At 38.1% G+C, this 15,074-nt stretch overlaps 1 protein-coding gene across 1 annotated transcript in view; it reads right to left on the minus strand.

Moving 5' to 3' along the window:
• The window catches only part of ZFC3H1 (zinc finger, C3H1-type containing), a 42,652-nt gene that overhangs the window by 24,912 nt on the left and 2,666 nt on the right, over nt 1-15,074 (minus strand). The window contains exons 2-10 of the mRNA XM_008945599.1: nt 13,377-13,796; nt 9,680-9,744; nt 9,224-9,422; nt 8,795-9,021; nt 6,566-6,689; nt 4,810-4,907; nt 3,911-4,114; nt 2,624-2,788; nt 141-278 (exon numbers count right to left, since the gene is read on the minus strand). Coding sequence (XP_008943847.1) covers nt 141-278; nt 2,624-2,788; nt 3,911-4,114; nt 4,810-4,907; nt 6,566-6,689; nt 8,795-9,021; nt 9,224-9,398 — 1,131 coding nt within the window. The 5' untranslated portion in view covers nt 9,399-9,422; nt 9,680-9,744; nt 13,377-13,796. The remainder of the gene's footprint in view (nt 1-140; nt 279-2,623; nt 2,789-3,910; nt 4,115-4,809; nt 4,908-6,565; nt 6,690-8,794; nt 9,022-9,223; nt 9,423-9,679; nt 9,745-13,376; nt 13,797-15,074) is intronic.

The following is a 15,074-nucleotide window of genomic DNA, read 5'->3' on the forward strand; positions in this document are numbered from 1 at the left end:
GGTCCAGACAGAAGTGATGTATTCACTCTTGCATATTTCTGATGTAATCCACTATTTCTTGACCCAACTCTAAAGCTTAAAATCCATATACAAAGCAAAAGAGTTGCAAAATAAACCTATTAAGTACCAATAGTGCTCACCTCAACATTTCTCCTTGCTTCTTTTATCATAGATTCTAGTCCTCCAAACACACTGCTAGTGGAGTTAGACGGCTCTCCATCAGACTCACTATCATCTGAGTCATTTAACGTAACCACAACAGACTTGTGTTTTGGAAGCTGTGTGGAGAATGAAAAAAGGTTTTATAGCACGAAGGAAAAATTTGAGACTGATAAAACTGAGCCCATATTTACTAGAAGAGAAAAAGGAGGTTAACTCCTTTGATTACCAAGGCACACCAATTCCACACTGTAAGAAAAACTTAAGCATTTGCACATTTCCACTACAAGATAGAGACAAGGTACCTATTCTTCATACTGTAACATGAAAGGTACTCTAACATCTCCAACCTGTTCCTAAACACCTGGAGCATATGTACATTTCCATGGTCACAGGACATGAATCTCAAGCCTTTGACTCTTACACTCAATTGTAATGAAAATTGTCATCTGCAAGCAATTTTAAGTAACTGGAAATAACAACCAATACTGCATTAAAAATGCTACAACAGACATACCAGAACTCCCTCATCTTTCTGCCACACAGTTGTGACACTTCTTGTCCCAGTCATACTTAGATGACCTTACAGTGATCTGCTCAGACAGTTAAACTGGCAGAACACCAGTACATATATAACATGAAATACGATTAATCACTTTTTGCCAACATCACTAACTGAAACAGCTCACTGAAGATCAGATGACTGCAAATTCCAGTGCAAAGACAGAGGCAGAAACAAGCAGACAGTTTAGATTAACCACACCTATTTTATAAATAAATAGTCTGTATCTCAGGCTATTTAAAAAAATTATTAACAAATGCAAAATGCATTGTTTCTATAGTAATTTTTGTAAAAAAGACACTAGCCAAGCTAGCCAATTCAAAAACAAAGTACTCACCTGTCAGCTTTCACTAAGCTAATCACCACTAGCAACAGGCACTGAATTTCAGTTGCAGGTTTTTAACACTTATATAATAACTTTCAACAGCATAGCTAAGAGACTATTATGCTACTAGATGAAACCAATGGTTCCACAGTAATGTATTCTCCCTCATGTATGCAACTACAGTTAATAGTCTTGGGACAAAATAACATGTGGTACCTTGGGGTTTTTTTCAGAACAGGTTTAGTATTTAAACATAAGAATACTTACAACTGTAAGTCAATGTGAAATTATTATAGACAGGACATGAGCATGCCCAAATTGAACAATTACTCCAGTTGTATCTAGAATTTGAAGTAGACTGTGAAGATCAGTACAGACAAAAAACCAACATACATCCACTTTTAGCTTAAGAACACAATTTTCCTACAGAAAGGAAAGTAGGCTTTAGAATGACCAAAAACAGGAACATTCAGGTCTCTACTGTCTTAAGCTTTTTTCCATTATGGCATCAGGTGACCAAGCAATCACAGTCTGTCTTCATGAGCAAGACAGCTGTTGGGCAGCTACCACTAGATTTGACAGAGATATAATAGTCACGAAGATAATATGTATTCCTCCCAACTTAGTTAAAAAAAAATGTTAAGTTATTAGAGACCTCACCCAATGACAGCAAGGCAAACATATGGACTCAATCATGCTATTCATTAGAGAACCTGCATGGGAAAGAGCTCCAACAAACCATGCTTTGTAGGAAGTGCTGTTAAAATAATCATACACAGTTCCCTACGTATGGTTCACTGCCATAAACAGGACAGTAGATCACATGGGCTTTCACTCTCTCCTAGCACAGGCAAATCTGTTTTTATAGCACGTTTCCAGCAATCCAAGGAGAATGCAGACATCACAAACCAAGTGCTATCTGCATGCACCTCCCATGACCAAGCTACAGAACATGGCTTGAGCAAACATAATGAAGTTTGCTGCCTGAGGAGAACACATTCTCTCCTGTCTTCCACACATACTCAGAGGCATTTCATCTGCCAACACTTGTGCTGGCTCTGACACTCACACACTGTTCACCAAAAAAATTAAACTCCCCCTAGAAGAAAAAGTACTTGTTCTCACCCAAGGCTAGTTTTCTAACCAGTTTAGCATGTTAAGTTAAGCAACAAGACTGAGGCTCCAGACCCCAGTTTCAAAGAAGGGAGACACCACTTGGCCAGGAGCAGGAGAAAGAGCAAGACGATCTCTTTTTTGGCAATAAACATTGATCAGATAGTTTTAGCACTGAACAGCACCCCTTAGTCTGTGCTAATCTGGAAAAATAAATAAATTGAACAATGTTCAGTCTCTAAGTGCTGGTGTTTTGATGCTCTCTTAAGCTGTAAATTCATACTTCATTGTCAAATTCTTTCTAGAAGAGCATACAGATTATCAAAGTTACTAATCATTCAAATGTTTAACCGAAGCTTTGCTGTTCTGCGCTGTGTCACTAGGAAACCTCACACTTGCTGTTCACTTGAACCGAGGACATCAGCTCACAGACTTATTAATAGAAAGCACCAATATTTCCTTACTGTGATCACTGCTCGTGGAGGCCTCGGTATTCTAACAAACTTGGTGGTTTGCACCCGTGGCTGAGACACGGTGTTAATACTGACAACTGACAGATTGCTTCTTGGCACAGACTGCAAATTATCTGGAACAGGAGGGGAAGGTGGACCGCTGTTACTTGAAGTTTCCTAACAAAATGAAAAAAAAACAGTCATAAAAATACACGCTAATTACAGCTATATTAAAAGACACAAGCGTAAAAGAGATTGTTCCATATATGCCTCAGAACTTGGAGCTCTGATTTAGGCAGACTATCAAAACATATTAGATGAATCTTGCAATTCTGCAGCAATATCAAAAAGGCAGTCAAGAATGCCAGTTATTAACAGGTCAGTTACAAACGATCCATGGCCTTTTAATGAGGACAAAATCTAAATTTTCAAAACCACAAACTGTGCTTCTCCCTCCCAAAAAAAACCCCAAAACTCAAAACAGTTAACCTCTCTTAAGTCCATTTGCTAGAAGGTTGAAACAAAGTGGTTTTTTTAACTGACAGCTGATAAATAACACTCTTGCAGAAGATAAAATTCCCATTCCCATGAGTATATTCAATTTTCAGCACCATTAAGTTTTGCAGTTCCTTCGAGAAATAAAAGACAAGCTGCAATTTACAACTCAAAGGGTGCTCCTGCGTGGCTCTCAGTTTTTGGGGGGGGCAGAGGGTGATGGTAAGTCACCTTTTTTAAATCGTCAGAAAGGCAGCATAAAAAAAAGCCTGCAATCCTCTCTCAGCAGGTCACATTTAAGTTTTGAAGGTCAAGATCTTCACAAAAATCAGAGGCTGGAACACCTCTCCTATAAGGAATAGCTGAGAAGGTTGGGGTTGTTCAGCCTGGAAAAAAGAAGGCTCCAGGAAGACGTCACTGCAGCCTTTCAATAGTTGAAGGGAGCCCATATGAAAGATGGGACAGATTTTTTAGTAGGACCTGTTGCAACACCACAACGGGTAAAGGTTTTAAACTAAAAGAAGATAGATTTAGATTGGATATAAAGAGAAAATTTTTTTCCAGTGAGAGTGGTGAAACACTAGAACAGGTTTTCCAGCAAGGTACTAGATGCCCCCATCTCTGGAGATATTCAAGGTCAAGTTGATGGGGGCTCTGAGCAACTTGATCTAGTTGAAGATGCCCCTGTTCATTGCAGGGGGTTGGCCTAGATTATCTTTGCAGGTCACTTCCAACTCAAAGCATTCGATGATCCTATTCTATGATTGCCATCTAGAGGTTTACATTCAAAAAACAATGGAATACCTCAGATCTGAAAGCTCGTTTATTAGCTAGAGACTTGAGTAATTCTTCTCTTAAGAGCATCTCCTCTTCCTCTTCTTCATCAGCAAATGGAGGTTTTGGTGGCTGTTCAGGCTCCTCAGGGGGAAGAGGTGGAAGAGGTGGAGGCAGCTCAAGTGAAACACAGGAAGTACTCTCCACATAAAGCTGGCTCAAAGATGGTACAGGCTAAGACAAAAAAGAAAACAAGGCTTTGAAATGTGAAAATTACTCCTGCTTTGATTGTTTAGCAGAGGTTGAGACCTAAATTATTTAATGTTTTAGAACTAATTTAGGTCACTGTCAAAGGCTTGCTGACAGACAGTCAGTAATTACTCAAATAAGATAATAGAAACAAGGTAATATTTGGATAGTAAAGTAGTGCAGACATACAAACAAGATGCAAATAAGAATTCAAAATCAGAGACAGACTACCCACAGAAACATGGCTAACTAGATGTGTTCACACTGCTTAAAAAAACAGTCCTTCCTAAACAGTTTTACAAATTTGTCTTAGGTAACGATATTACAATTTCCCTTAGCCAAAATTCAGAAGCTCTCACAGCAGCGAATGGCAACTTTCTACTGTTTTGCTTTCTGTTATGAAAGAGCATATCTCCAATAATGAAAATTTTAGCTCAATAGGGAACATTTCCAGTGAACAGGAACGGGATCAGCCAAAAGACAGCTGAAATAAAGGTTTTAAAAAGCAATCAAGTCTATCAGGTAGTGCAAGACAATTGCCAGACAGAGAATTGTATCAAAACAGAATCTAAATGTAAACCTAACTTGAACATTAGATAAAAGATACAAAATTAGAATTATCAACATTTGGAAAAAAAAAAAAACACACCCACACAAACACTCCTTTCAAGGTTACTTACTGGAACTGGAGGTGGCAGTGGTAAGGAAATTGGTGGTACTGGAGGTGGAAAGTATCCGATTGGGCACTCAAAGTAAGGAGGCTGAACTGGAGAGGAAGCTGTAATTTAAACAAATTAGCAAGTATAAGGAATTCGGCAAGTCATTACTAAACACCAACTCATGTTTATACTTCAACTGATTTAATTCAGCAGAAGACAAATGTCTTTACTATGCACCAGTTTGAAAGGTAACATCAGACAGCACAGTGCATTCATTTCTTAACATATAAGTATATAAAGAGTGGTTACCTGTCCTTTTCCTACTTTACATACAAAATGCAAGTACAGCCAAATAGTACTACTAAGGGAATGATTCAGCCCTCATATTTGGCTTCATTTGCAAGAACACCTTCTTAAACTAGGTATCTCAGCACAAGTTTTCCTGATTACTGGCTACCAAAAAAAAAAAAACAAATGAGGACAGAAGCAGACCAAATGCACAGCTGATACTGAGTTCTGAAACAAAACTAGAACTTGAGGTGCTTCATCAAGAGAAGATTCATGTAGCTAACGTGTCCAAAACAGCAAGTACATGTAGCTTACATGTCCAAAACAGCACATACAGTATTTTAGCAAAGTTATGTATAAGGAAGGCTGACAAGAAAGGAGGAAAAAAAGAAGAGGAAAAAAAGATGGGAGATGAAAAGCAAGAGGAATAAAAACATCCAGTGAATTAATATACTTAGTGGAAGCTTTCTCAACACTTGACATGTTGAGATGGAACAAGGAAACCTGAATACCGTAAATGTACCTCAGAGTGAGTAAATTATTTCAGTTGGAAGAGATCTCTGGAAGGCACAAGCTCCAGCACAGGTGCTCAAAGCAGGCCTGCCCCCAAAATCAGGTTGCTACGGACCTCTTCAGTCAAGTATATTTGAGAATGCAGACCCCAGAATGTTTCCAGTTAACCTGTTCTACTGCTTGACCATCCTCTACAAAAATTTTCCCTTGTATCTAAGCAGGATTTGTTACTATTTAAGTGCAGTCCCTTGTCCTCCTGTTGCACGCTCCACAGAACAGTTCAGCTCTGCCTTCTCTGTAACTGCCCACTAGGAAGTTGAAGACAGCAGCAAAACCCTTACTCAGCCTTCTCAACACAAACTCAGCTCTCCAAGTGTCTTCCTAGAAATCAAGTGCTCCAGTTCTCAATGAACTTGAGGGAAAAAAAAGGCCTGAAACAGTCCCTTTAGTCAAAAAAGTCAATTGTTAGGCTCCTAGCACATCACTGTTTTCTCCTACCATGAAAGAAGCAAACTGATGCAGTCTCAGAGTTCAACAGCACCCTCCAACCACTCATCCACTATAGCCACAGCACCACAACCCAGGCTGCAGTCAGCCTTTACCACCCAAAGCCACACTGCTGACTCACACCCCACTTCATGTCCCTTGGGACTCTCCCAGGCCCTTTTCTGCAAGGCTGCTGTCTATCCAGTCAACATGCTGGGGCAACTACCTTGTAACAAGGCTGCTTGTGAATGCAAGAGAATAAACCACAGTACTGCAATGAGGACAGTATAACCTTGAAGAACTTCAAAATACAACCACAGTAAAGACAGGAGGTCAGCACTAAACCAAGACAATGAGCTAACCTTAAAATATTAGTTCTGTAACTGCCACATCTCAAAAGAAAGACTTTCCTTCTAAAATGATAACTCATTTCCTACTTTTTAACTATTTTTGTCAATCACCATATAAGAATACTGTAAATAAGTCTTACCTGGAGAGTTGGTTTCACTATCTGTATCCATGGCAACTTCATCATAATTATCATACTGATATATGCCTCCTGCACTGTCTGTAGGCTGCTTATCAAAAGACCATCTCAAGTCTGTATCTGACGACTAAGCACAAAAAAAAAAAAAAAAAAAAAAGTGTATATTTATGGCCTTCCATTATTCTCCTAGAGCAAACCAAAGGAAAGTAAAACATAGACACAGACCATTAAAATGGTGTCTTCTAGTTTCTTTATAATTTATTTAGCTTGTATAAAACCAGCAAACTGAAGATTTCCTTTTAATCAAATCCATTGCAGTTAGTGACTTGACAAACTAAAAGGTAGATTTAAAATAGCATCTCTGTGGGAGCAGAAGAGGTAGGGTGTGTCATGATACATACAAGCAATTTTTAAATATCTAATAGGTCATTATGTATCTGATAAATTGTCATGATTATATCTGAACTACTGAAAGATAATTAAATGCTTTTATTATTTGTTAATCTGTCATGGCAATTGCCAATAACACTTGAAATATCCTTGTTAGAAACAACATAACTGCACAAGGACCATCTTCACTATGACAAAGGTTGTGTGTTTAGGTGAAATTTATTATGATTTACATATCATTTATTATTTACACATAGCACCCTGGCCTGTATCAAAAACAGCGGGTCCAGCAGGAGTAGGGGAGTGATCGTGCTGCTGTACTTGGCACTGGTGAGGCCACAGCTTGAGTACTGTGCTCAGTTTGGAGCAGCACAGTATAAGCAGGACATTGAGGTGCTGGAGTGGGTCCAGAGGACAGTGAAGTGGATGAAGGGTTTGGGGAATGTGTCCTATGAGGAGTGGCTGAGGAGAGTGGGGTTGTTTGGTCTGGAGGAGACATTATTGCTCTCTACAACTATCTGAAAAGGAGGTTGTAGTGAGGTGAGGGTTGGTCTCTTCTCCCAAGTAACTAGCAATAGGGGATAAGGAAATGGAATTACCTTGTGCCTGGGGAAGTTTAGATTGCATATTAGGAAGAATTTCTCTACTGAAAGAGTGGTGATGGAATGGAAGAGGATGCTATGTGTAAACAGGTGGATGTGGTAGTTCAGGACATGGTTTAGTGGTCCTGGTAGTGTTTGTTTGACAGTTGAGCTTGACAATCTTTGAGATCTTTTCCAACCTTAATGATTCTATGATTATTCTAAGACTATCTCAGGTGGAGAATCCCCTTATTGTCCCAGGAGCCACATACCACACTGAAACACAAACAGACTGTCAACTAATATATGAGATTGTTTTAAAAAAATGCTTTATACTATATGGATGCAAATCAATGTGAACACTGAAACAGGCAAGTACAACTTATTGACTCCTCAATTTGCATATTTCAGCAGCATACAGTAGACATTCTGGTAGCTTTTAAAATTTCTACTGTTTACAGTTAAACACTTTTAGCCTATATTCACCACTTTTTCTTCTGGAGTCCTAGTTCCCTTAGTTGCTATTTCATTTCCCCTTACAGCATCAGTAGGTCAAAGCACCTGAAACATCTCTCTGCAGCAGCCGTTCTGCTTCCGTGGTGAAATAATTAATACTGAAGAATCAGTCATTTTTTTTCTGTAACATGCCAATGTTTTAGACACTACATTACCAATCCAAGTGCCTTTTGCCAATCTCAAGATGAATGAAGACAGCCTACAAAGTGCATCATGATGACCACTGCAGTAACTCTACTCCTTCATCAATTTGACAACTGACATCCTATAATGAGGCTGAAATAATTATCTTTTGTGTCTGAGCATAACTTGTACCTTGACAAATTAAAAAATACTCCAAAGAAACCAAGCTTCAGATAACATTTTGAAAGAAGCAGGTCACTGAAGTTGTATAAACACGAAGTTTGAGAATGTGGAGACAAAACGGCAATCTAAGAGAAGAAAGCCAAGAAAGTTCAGTGGACTGGTTTGTGTTAAATTACAGACTGCTCTTTGATCACAATGTTCACAATATGTTTAGAAGGAAAATGCTTTTTACCACTGACTTGCAAATGTACAACTCATACAAAACTGATCTTACCAAACCCAAGGGAAACATTTGTCTAGCATGGGATTAAAACCCTGTAAACACTGAAATACTTTGGTCTTTTTTTTCCTAAGGAGGGGGCAGGGAAGGAGGGGCAAAGAAGAAATCACTCATGAATCCCAAATATAACACGTGTACACCATAAAACAAATTCGTTACCCTGCTTCTTGATCTCCTCTTTCCTCCAACTAGCTTCATAAATCGATTGTACTGCTCTTCTTGATTTGAAAGGTCTCTAATTTTTCTGATTTCTTCTTCTCTCTTTCTTCTCTCCTCTTCCTCCTCTTGTTTCCTCTGGTCTTCCTCTTTCTGACGCCTGTCTTGTTCCTTTTGCTGTTGCATCTTCTTTGATGTCTTTGTCTGTTGTTTCCTCAAAGTTTGCTTGGCTTTAAACAAAAAGATGTGATTAAATTCACCCTACCTATATTGTTCCCCCTAATCCTAGTTTCTTCAAGATCTTTGAGTAGATGTATGAGGTTTTAGAAGGACTAAAGGCTCATTTCCCAATATTTCACATATCATACTACATTTTTTTTTATTTCAGAGGTCATGCCATGGACAGTTTTTCAGTAACATTAAACTTATTACCTGTAGCACTAGTTTTTTTGGTTGAATGTGCTTTTGTACTGTCTTTGACTTTCTGTGTTACACTTTTCGTTTTTGTTAACTTTTCCTTGCTTTCCTTCATCACTTGTTGTTCTTTCTGCTGCCATTTTTTACTAGCAGACTGAAGTGCAAGAAGCCTAAGTTGCAATTCAGACATCTCCTCCTCATCATCAAGCAGCTTCTTGAGAAGAAAAGAGAAAAAATACATTATAAGATAAAAAGTCAAGAAATGTAACTTAATTAAATCTTTTCTGAAAAAGTTCTTTGAAGTCTGTCCCAATTTTTTTACAACGAGAAAGCTTAAAAATCCTACTGTACTGTTTATCATTCCTTCCAAATAGACTGTTCCTATTACTGAAAAACTCCTGGACTGTGATTTGAAAAACCCAGAGTATCATAATGCTTTTATGCTTCATCTGCCAAGGAACACTTGCTTACCTTTTCAGATGTAACATCTGAACTGCTGAGCTTTCGCACCGACGTTTGTCCTTTGTCTTCTGCACCTTCCAAAAGAAAAATAGCATATATTTGAATGAGCTGTTTCTCATGAGATAGAGATATATTAAAATGTGCAGAACTGAATCCATACAAACACCTTTTATCAGTATAATTGGTAAACAGTGTAAAACAGAATGGCAGTTGCATGTACATCACATGAACATAAACTTGGCATGTATGATGAAATCCACATCATTATGATGTCATCAGTCCAAGACAAGATTTGTCATTTTTTAATAATGAGACTGTCCTGAGGTTAACACATTTCCCCAAGAAGCAGAAAAACAGATTAGAGATGGGGGGGAAATAAGACTTCTTCCCATCTGTTTTATGCTACTATCTCATATCAGCTGCTGTCCTAAGCATCTCAGGTTCCACGGGCAGCTATTTTGAGTAACCGGTCAGTCTTTTCCAGAATTAAAGGCCCAAAGCTGCAGCAATAACACCCTTGCTACATTTCATTCAAAATCAAAACAGGAGGGTTAACCTATGCAAATAAACAGTAAACATTAATGCTTTCCTGCTAAATCTTAAGATGTTGACATTAATTTGCCAAACTGCCCGAAAGCCATATATACACCTGATTATTATATTGTGTATGCTTTTATATATGCATTAATATATTTTATATAATATATATAATGCTGTATATTATTCTATCACATAATTTGATGCTTACAGGTAACAACTATTAATATAATTTATAGAAAAATTGTAATTAATTAAATAATATATAACCACACATGTTTATCTGCATCAAAGGAAATAAACATTTAGAAAGAAGCCTGGAGATCTTTCCCTCTAATAGCCTTTCTTCAAAGAGAGACTCCTTTCCACAGTTTAAATTGTTAGAAAATAAGTTTGCACCCTGTAGAGCTTTTACTCTTCCTGGCATTTTATGAAAAGTCACATTCAGACAGGTGCTGTTTAAAATACACCATGACCATATACCTAAACAAAAATGCCATGCAACAAATGCTGAACGTCTTCCTGCTTGCACATGCCTGCATTTTTTAAAAGCACACATACAAGAGGAAAAGAAGAATATCCAATACCTGTAAGCATTCTCAAAGAAAATTTTAGAAGGTTATTACACTAAACAAATGACACAAATCATCCAGTCCACAGGATGGAAGCAGGGAGACACAGACGGTACGACAGTTTCTGTGCTGCAGACAGACAAATGCAGGGGTGTTAGGCCAACTAAAATGCCATTTCAGACCAGAAGGGGACAACAGACACAAGAGCCTCATGGGCAGTGAGGGAAGGAAAGCAGGGTACACGCTACAACCTCTGCCAGAGCAGCTGAACCACAGAGACTTAATCCTAGAAAGAGGCACAAACTTCCCTGAGTTTTAGGACAACTTCTTTAACTTTGAACACGTCTGGAAAAACATCCAGCACACCATTTAAAAATAACAGGAAAACCAAAATTTTCTGATTTCCTAATATATGCATAATCACATGAATCTGCAATAACTCAAATCAGCAGAGCTTTGCTACTTTGTAAGCCTGTATTACATTGTCATTCTCATACATAATGTGTCTCCTTTCAGATCGCTGTCATAAACTGGAAGTTATGTGTTAAAATTAAGATGCTCTTATGCGCATACCAGTGCATCCATTTTCAGTATCTTACAAACTGTTTTCAACTCCAGTGCTTCTAAATTTTAAGTCGGATATTTTTAAAGACTGTTTTGGTTTTCAAATAGCCCTTTTAATCCTGTTTTGCTGTTTCCTGCAGGTTATGGGTAGACTACCTCTGTAGTCAAGATCTGTTATTTTCCTCATGACTCCCATGAAAAACTACATTACCTCTTAATACCAGAAACGATTTTTTTTATTATTAATGGGAAAGACAAGCAGAAGTACCAAGAATTACATTGTTTGACTACTAATTATCCGTTTTCTCTTTCAGTTTCTTCAGAGGCTTTGTCATCTAAACTCTCATTATGAAGTTAGACATAAATCTTTCTGACTTTCAGTACCCTAGTCCTGCTTTTCTTCATATTTCTACTAATTACTCATTGATATTCCTAATCCATCCATCTACTACTTTGTTTCTTCCCACTCAAATGGATACTTTACACACAATGACAAATTAGCTAACATAAGATGACAAGTGATACCCAGGAGCACACCCTCAACCACAGCCAACCCTCATTAGAACTAGATAGAGCCTCAGAACAGAAAGTTTAAGCTAGCTGCTTTGTTTTGCTACAAAATTAAAAGTACACTGGAGGACTTTTACCACAGGTCAGCTGGACACGGTAACTTGTTTCTCACTAACTGGTCCATTGTTTTGCCAATTACCTGGCCCAGCATAAAGGATACAGCCACCAGCAGAAAGAAGACACAAAGTTTATTATCTAATTCCAGCCAATACAGAAAAAAATATGGTTAACAGCAGGGGGAATAAGCAGGGTGATAGATTACTCAGAGTAGATGATGTAACAGAGAAAGGAGTAAGCCAAGTCAGAAATCTGATAACAGAGGAAGGAATAAGCAGAGTCAGAAGTCCAATCGTAGTCACAGGAAAGCCACTACACCAATTGCCAAAGAGATGCGTTGCCAAATATGTCACCCTTGTCCTATCCAGTTCCTTGCCCTGTCCCACCGCTCCTGGGAGCCCTGGTTGCAGCAAACAGTCAGGGAGCCCTTCCAGTAATAGGGAAACCCTACAGGCCCACCCGTAGGCAGGCTTCCGAATTCGCTGCAAGCAGGACCAGCTATTATACTGTTGAATAAACAACTCCAGTCACGCGAGCGACCTGCAAAAGTAGCTTCAAAAGCAGGACACCTGGTGCTGTCCTCCTTACTGGTTTCTGTCCAAGGTCGACCAAGCTTTGAGAGAAAACCAGAACGAATGCGTCTTCCGCTATTTTGGTTTTAATCACGTTTCTCAGGGTGAATGGGTGTCAGAGAAAAACCCTCTGCCTGATTGTGGGAATCATCCACATATCCACTTTAATTCAGGGCTTGGGGTTCAGAGCCCAGCTCTTCACCCATGCATCTGGGCAATCACACTCCTCAACCTGCAGTCCAGAACCACTTGGACGAGACACTTGCTCTACCCTTCAGCTACATTTTTTCTACAAATTCTTTCTATTTCTGTCCTATAATTTCTTCACAACTTGTGAGAATCAAGTGACCAAAATAATTGTGGTGAAAATCTCATAACAGCTGGTTACACCGAAGAAAACATATACCAAAGATGAAATGCAGAAAAAGATTAAATATTATCTTTTCAGCTAAAAAAAAAAAAAAAAAAATTTTGCTTCTGCAAAAAAAAAGAACAAGGGAGAAACAGAAGGAAAACTCTCTGTGAAAGCAAATGATTTCTGCTGTGAACAGCAAATAAAACCTTCAAGTCTTGTCCTTGTGTTTTCTGCCAAATGGTTAGTCTAAGAACACACATTAGTTACAAAAAAACCACAATGCTTCCGAGCATGTTTATGTAATTCATGGAATCACATAAAACAAGTACAATAAGTCTATTGCTTAAAACTAAAACACTAAATTTTAATTAAAATGTTGTGAAGTAAAATTTTCACCAACACCTAATAAATACAACAGAAAAATACCAAAAGATAAAGCAAAAAACTTTACAAGCCAAAACAACTTTACAACTATTTACCTTGGCTGGATTCTGTGACTTCAGATTTTTGTGACGACTGTTTCGTTCCTTCTTTGCCTTTTTTTAATCTGCTCCTCTCAGCTGGCGTAGGCAGTTTTTGTCTGAGAGGTTTCAGTTCAAATGCCTGAAAGGCTATAACCGGGCTTTTCTCCTCAGGAGGTACTTCTTTTACAGCATCCGTTGTAATACTGTCATTTTCTACAGTCACTTGGTCCTCAGTGTCCACTGTTTTATCATCACCTTGTTGTTCATTTTCTTCCTTGTTGCTCAAAGCCAGTCTTTCATCTTTATTAATGTATTCAAGCTCTAATTGTATCTGCTTATACTTCAATAGCAGATCCTCAAAACTTTCTTCTGCAGAGTTTTCATTTTTAGAAGAGTAGTTCTGCTTTCTAGATGGGGACCTTCCAAAAGTTTTGGCTGAATCACTGGTCAAGAAAACTAAGACATGAACACGTATAACCTTATAACAGTGACAATATTGCCACTGAAAACTATGTCAAACATAACTTAAGATCATTCTCTTATCTTTTAACTTTACATTAAGGCTAGCTTGAAAAACATCTGATAAATACAAGCACTATGCAAAAGATGCATCCATAAATAAACATTTTCTCAAACCAACAATTTAAAACATCCTGCTTATGACAAGAACTTAATGAATTGCTGAGAAGTCTCTTGCTCACACCATCCTCCCTGTAACACTGAGCAGGTTCCTTATAACAAACAGTAAGTCAGACTTCCAGAGTTTGTAACTGAAGCATTGATTCCTCACCTGATATTCTGAAAAGGGCAGGATAAATTCATTCTCACTCATTTCAGCCTTTCATTAAATCATAAGTTTAGCCACAGCACAACTACACACTGAAGTAACTGTAGCTCAATGAACGAGGTAAGGCACAGAATAATCAACAGTTGAAGGGGAAAAATAAAGTTACTAAAGACTTGCTATCAAAACATTTTTTAAAATGTTAAAAGAAGGCTGGGAAATACTAATTACTCAGAAAAGCTTGTCTATGCATGCCCAAGGGACAGATTTTCTTGACAATATGTTGTCCAAGGCAGGCAGTGGAAATATTCTTCGGCAGCTGCACCCAGAACACACATTCTCACTATGAAAGGTTCACCTCCTCTTGCCTTAACCTGACACTTGAAAAGCTAAACTATCCTATAAAATAATTACCCTCGAGGGGAAGTCTCTTCAGATATCCAGTCAGCTTTGACTCATTCAACTTGCAGTATGAACTCTGCTGTGATAGCAGTGAATCACACCCAATTATGTGAAATGCTTTTTCCTCAACGTCATTTCTTAAAACAATAAATGGAATAGAACTGAAAGCTAAAATAGGTCTCCTCTAAATGCAGACACATTGAATCCAAAGGAAGATGACTTTGTATTTTGCTGTTCACAACATGCATCAACAACTTGGTTGTTTCACTATACTAACTAGCAACATTAAGTATGAAGAATCTTGGTACGCATCCTATAAAAACGACTTTCATAATATGAGAAAACATTTTGCTGTACAATGTCTTCTTAAGCATCAGCACAAAAAGAAGAAACTAGCAAAGATAAACCACACAAAATCCAGAAGGCAATCAAAATCTACAAATATGCTGCAAATGCTAAGAGCTGTGCACAACATAACACCAAATTACGTAATAAGCATATTTGCCAAATTCACTTCCAACACATTC

Source organism: Merops nubicus, unplaced genomic scaffold (genome assembly GCF_000691845.1).
Source record: "Merops nubicus isolate BGI_N331 unplaced genomic scaffold, ASM69184v1 scaffold10858, whole genome shotgun sequence".
NCBI lineage: Eukaryota > Metazoa > Chordata > Aves > Coraciiformes > Meropidae > Merops > Merops nubicus.